Source organism: Apteryx rowi, unplaced genomic scaffold (assembly GCF_003343035.1).
Source record: "Apteryx rowi isolate R43461 unplaced genomic scaffold, aptRow1 scaffold_433, whole genome shotgun sequence".
Classification (NCBI taxonomy): domain Eukaryota; kingdom Metazoa; phylum Chordata; class Aves; order Apterygiformes; family Apterygidae; genus Apteryx; species Apteryx rowi.
Genome location: NW_020450687.1, coordinates 379,965 through 384,248, shown reverse-complemented (window position 1 = coordinate 384,248; position 4,284 = coordinate 379,965). Strand labels below are relative to the sequence as shown.

At 67.1% G+C, this 4,284-nt stretch overlaps 1 protein-coding gene across 1 annotated transcript in view; it reads right to left on the bottom strand.

Annotated features, from left to right (window-relative positions):
- MKNK2 (MAP kinase interacting serine/threonine kinase 2) overlaps window positions 1-4,058 on the bottom strand; it is a 6,340-nt gene extending 2,282 nt beyond the window's left edge. The window contains exons 1-8 of the mRNA XM_026076512.1: window positions 3,490-4,058; window positions 3,288-3,389; window positions 3,037-3,134; window positions 2,060-2,139; window positions 1,875-1,948; window positions 1,570-1,674; window positions 1,284-1,339; window positions 535-1,143 (exon numbers count right to left, since the gene is read on the bottom strand). Of these exons, the coding sequence (XP_025932297.1) occupies window positions 535-1,143; window positions 1,284-1,339; window positions 1,570-1,674; window positions 1,875-1,948; window positions 2,060-2,139; window positions 3,037-3,134; window positions 3,288-3,389; window positions 3,490-3,973 (1,608 nt within the window). The 5' untranslated portion in view covers window positions 3,974-4,058. The remainder of the gene's footprint in view (window positions 1-534; window positions 1,144-1,283; window positions 1,340-1,569; window positions 1,675-1,874; window positions 1,949-2,059; window positions 2,140-3,036; window positions 3,135-3,287; window positions 3,390-3,489) is intronic.
- Window positions 4,059-4,284: the final 226 nt, after the last annotated feature.

The following is a 4,284-nucleotide window of genomic DNA, read 5'->3' as shown; positions in this document are numbered from 1 at the left end:
AAGAAAGAAAAAGAAAAAAAAAAAAAAAAGCAAGTGCTGCTTGTTGGCTCAGATGGACACGATTCCCCGCCGGACATCCCTGAGGCTCCTGGCACTGCCGTGGCCAAGCCCTGGGATGCAAAGGAGCATCCGCGCCAGCCGCATGGCCGGGACAAAGAGGTTAATTGAGGCATCGGCCTGGCAAGCGGGAGAAGCCGCAGCGGCCAAGCGCCGCGGGGGGAAGAATAAGTAAATAAAAATTAAAAAAAAATCCCGCTCTGCTTGTTCCTCCACCCGGACGCGGGGCGGCCACCGGAGGAGCCGAGCTCCGGGGCCGCAGGGGTTAATCGCTGATGTAAGGAGAGGCGCAGATGTCTCCTCGGCCTCCCTCCCTCCGCTGGGATCGTCTGGGGCTTTCCAGCTCACGTGACCCGTCAGCCCACACGGGCCTTGTGACAAGGGGACGAAAAAAAAGCTGCGGCAAACAGATAATCAGCCCTGTAACGAGAGGCCTCGGCAAGCGCAGAACAGCTGATGCCACAGGAATTAAAAAAAAAAAAAAGCCTTTGAGCTGCGAAGCTTTAACCCTCCAGGCCCTGGAGGGCAGAGAACTGGGAACTTGCTACACCTATGAAATCCAGAGCTCGCACCGGCAGAGGGGCAAAAGGCAGGATGGGGCGATAACACCGCGGCAGCGTGCTGGGGTGTTTTGGGGATGCCGTGCACAGCCCCCCCCCACCGGCGCGACGTGCCCGGCATTGCGTCAGCCTCCCGCGGCACGTGAGCCGGGGCCAAAACACCCCCCCCCGCCCCGGGGTGACGCCCTGGGCTCGCGGGAGCCTGCGCCGTGCCGATAAGGGCCCCGGGGGCTCCCCGCGTGCCGGCTTCGGCGCTCAGCCGAGCCAGGCATCCCACAGCCCCCCTTCCCGCTCCGGGGATCCCGAGTCTCACCAGCCCCCCCCGGCTTTGCATCCCCCCCGCTGCACCCCAATAGGGGCCAGGGCGCCGCGGCAGCGAGGGTCTCCGAAAGCCGGGGCCGGCGGGGGGGGCACGTGCGCATGCACTCACCGGGGTGAGCAGCTCTGGGGTGGAGATGGGCGAGCAGTCGCCGTTGAGCTTGATGCCGCTTCCCAGGTCGAAATCGCAGATCTTCACCGGGGAAACCTGGCCCGGGAAGAGGAGGAGCCGCCGGTTACCCCCGGCCTCGGCAGCTCCCGCCGCGGCCCTGCCTTCGCCGCCCCGGCGCTAATCGGGGTCAGGAGACGCGAGCGGCCTCCCCTGCGCCCCCCCGGCCGGCCGCTCACCTGGTCGGGGCTCTCGCAGAGAATATTTTCCGGTTTTAAATCCCTGTGCGCTATTCCTGGCAGGAGGAAAAATTAAAGAAAGCAAAGTCAGGGGGAAAAAATATCCCCCCAATTTGGGGACAGCCCCACAGCAGAGGGCAAAAGCGCTGCCGGCCGGGCCCAAGCGGAGGAAGGGGCTGAGCGAGGGGCAGTGGCTTGGCGCCGCAAGAAGCTTCGTGCCGGAGCCGGGCCCGGCCGCGACGGCACCGCGGAGGATCCGGCGCCGCTCCAGCGCCTCCCAACTCACCTTTGTTGTGCAAAAAGTTGAGGGCGCTGGCGATATCCTGCACCACCACGCTGGCCTCGAGCTCGTTGAAGTGGCGCCTCCGATGGATGTGGGTCAGGATAGAGCCTGGGGCCGGGCGAGAGGAGAGAGTGGCCGCTCGGCACACAGCTCCCGCGGTTCCCGGCCCAGCTCCTCCCCAACCGCTCGGATTCGGGCAATTTTGCAGGTTTTGCCGAGGTTTTGCAAATTTGCCAAGGAAGCCCGGCACCTCGCAGCCGCCTCTCCCGGGATGGGGGAAACAGCGGCTAACGCCACGGCGTGCTCACCTCCCCGCATCTTCTCGAACACCAGGTAAAACCGATCCTCCTCCTCGAAGAACTCGATCAGCTCCAGGACGTTCCTGCGAGGACACCCGGGAGAGCAGCGGGTTGGATCCCATGGGTGTCCCAAGGTCGAGCCAGGCCTCAGCGCGCCCCCCCAACCGCGAAGACCGTCGCCTCGCCCGCGGTACCTGTGTCCTTGGCACTGATACAACATCTCCACCTCCCGGAAGACCCTGCTCCGGATGTGTCCCAGGCGCTTTTCGATGATCTGAAATGCAAAAGGAGACGGGGGGAGGCTTAGAAACAGGTTGGGGGGGCGACGGGGCTGGCAGCAGCTGCACCCCAAGCCAGGCGGGCGCTCGGCAGCGCCAGGGACCCGGAGGGGACAGCGAGAGGCCAGGTTGGAGCCGCGTGGAGCCGCCGGCGGTGCCCGAAGGGGTTAAGGCTGCGGAACAGGCTGTTCCCCTCCCAGGCAGCGGTGCCAAGCCGGCTCTTCCCGCAGCCGCCGGCAGCAGCGGGGCCCGCGCCAGGGAGAGGTTCGTGCGACGCGCGCGCGGCCGAGCCAGGCGCTTCGTCGGCCGCGGCCTCGGCCAGCGGGAGAGAAGGGCCCCTCGGCCCCGCTCCGGGGGCTCCCGCTGCCGGGACGCGGAGCGGGAGCCGGCGAGGAGGCGCTCTGCCGCCCAGCTTTGGCGAGCAGCCCGGCACCCCCGGCCCTGACGACACCCCGAAACCCCAGCGGGGAGATGGAGGGGGGGGATGAGGCTCCTATCGCACTTCACTTGCTGGAGCATCCGGGCCCTTTCCCCAGCTCTACGCCCCAAAATCCAGCAGGATTTGGCCCACAAGCACCAACACCAGCTGGCACAGGGCTGCTTGAAGGGCTGCGCTGTCCCCTTGGCTCGAGGCCACCGGAGACCTGCAAACGGTCACGGCTGCTCCTCGGCGGAGGGAAAAACACCGTGTTTCCCTTCTCCAGAGGCGGCAGCCCCTTTGCCAAGGCGCCGCGGCAGCGATGCCAACAGGGCGCCGATAACGGCCGTTCCCTGCGCCCGGCTCCGCACGGTCACACCGCTCGGGGGATCAGGACAGCCCGAGGGGCGGAGAGGGAAACTGAGGCACGGGGTGGGACCGGAGGCCGGTGGGCAGCGCCAGCGCGGAGCCTCACCTTCACCGCGTACTCCTTGTTGGTGATGAGGTTAATGCAGGACTGGACTCGGGCATGAGCGCCTTCGCCGAGCACCTCCTCCTGCAGCTGGTAAACATCTGGCGGAGCGGGGCTCCCGTCAGCCTCCGCAGGCGGCAAAGCACCGCACGCCCCTCGCGTCCCCGCCGGCTCGACGCCGTCACCCTCCCCGGGGACGTCGGGTCAGTCCCGAAAGGCACCCCGGTGTCTCGCCTTGCTCGCCCCACGCTCACCTTCGAACCTGCCGGAGAAGCTGTCGGTGGCTCTGCAGCGCTTCTTCTTCTTGTTCCTTTTCTTGGCGTCGGGGATATCGATGGGTTGGCTCGACGGCATGTCTGCGGCACAGCAAAGGCGCCCGGCGTGAGGCTCACGGGGGACTGTGGCCTGGTCCACCCCACGCGCCCCCCCAGCGCTGCCCCTCACCCCTGCGCTCACCGGGACGGGGCGGGCACTCGAAGTTGAAGACGGACTCCAGGTGGTTGGACTGGTCGAACTCCAGATCGAAGGGGTTTTGGCCCTGTGGGCGGCAAGAACAAGAGTGAGGTGGCAGCGGCCACGGCCCAGCCCCAGGATGTCCACGTTGGCCCCCCGTGACAAGCGGAGCCACCACGAGGGTGGCCCAAGACAAGGATCTCAACGCACACCTGGTTTGGCACCCTGCCCCGCTCACCCCGGCGAGCCGGCTACCTGCTCGTCCCCACGGGACCGAGATACCAGGTGCTGCTACAGCAGAGGAGCCCCAAGCCAAGACGGCAAGAGGAGGAGGAGGAGGAAGGCTTTGAACATATCTCTTGCCAGGGACGATGCTCTGGGCACGTGCCTCCAGGCCAGCCCTAGCGCGGCGCAGGGGGACGAGGAGTGGCCGCGGGGCCGGCCGCGCCAACCCAACCCCAAATCTCCACCTACATCTGAACCGCATGGAGGAAAACAAGCCACCGGGCCCCACGGGCTTGGCGGGGAGAACCCCAAACCAGCAAACCACCCCGGCCAGAGCTCCTCACAGCGCTTCCCAGGCCAGCCTTGGCCGCCGCCGGGCGCGAGCGCGTCCTCCGCACTCACCGCAAGGTCACGGCGGGCTGGAGCCTGCTCGGCCCGGCTCCGCTGGGGAAATGTCAGGGCGAGATGCCCTGCTGCGCGGCGGCGGGTAAATATAGAGCACCCACGGCGGCACCCCGCTCCCTTCCCCGTGCCGGTGGCATGGAGGTCACCCAAGCCACGGGGGCAGCTCCC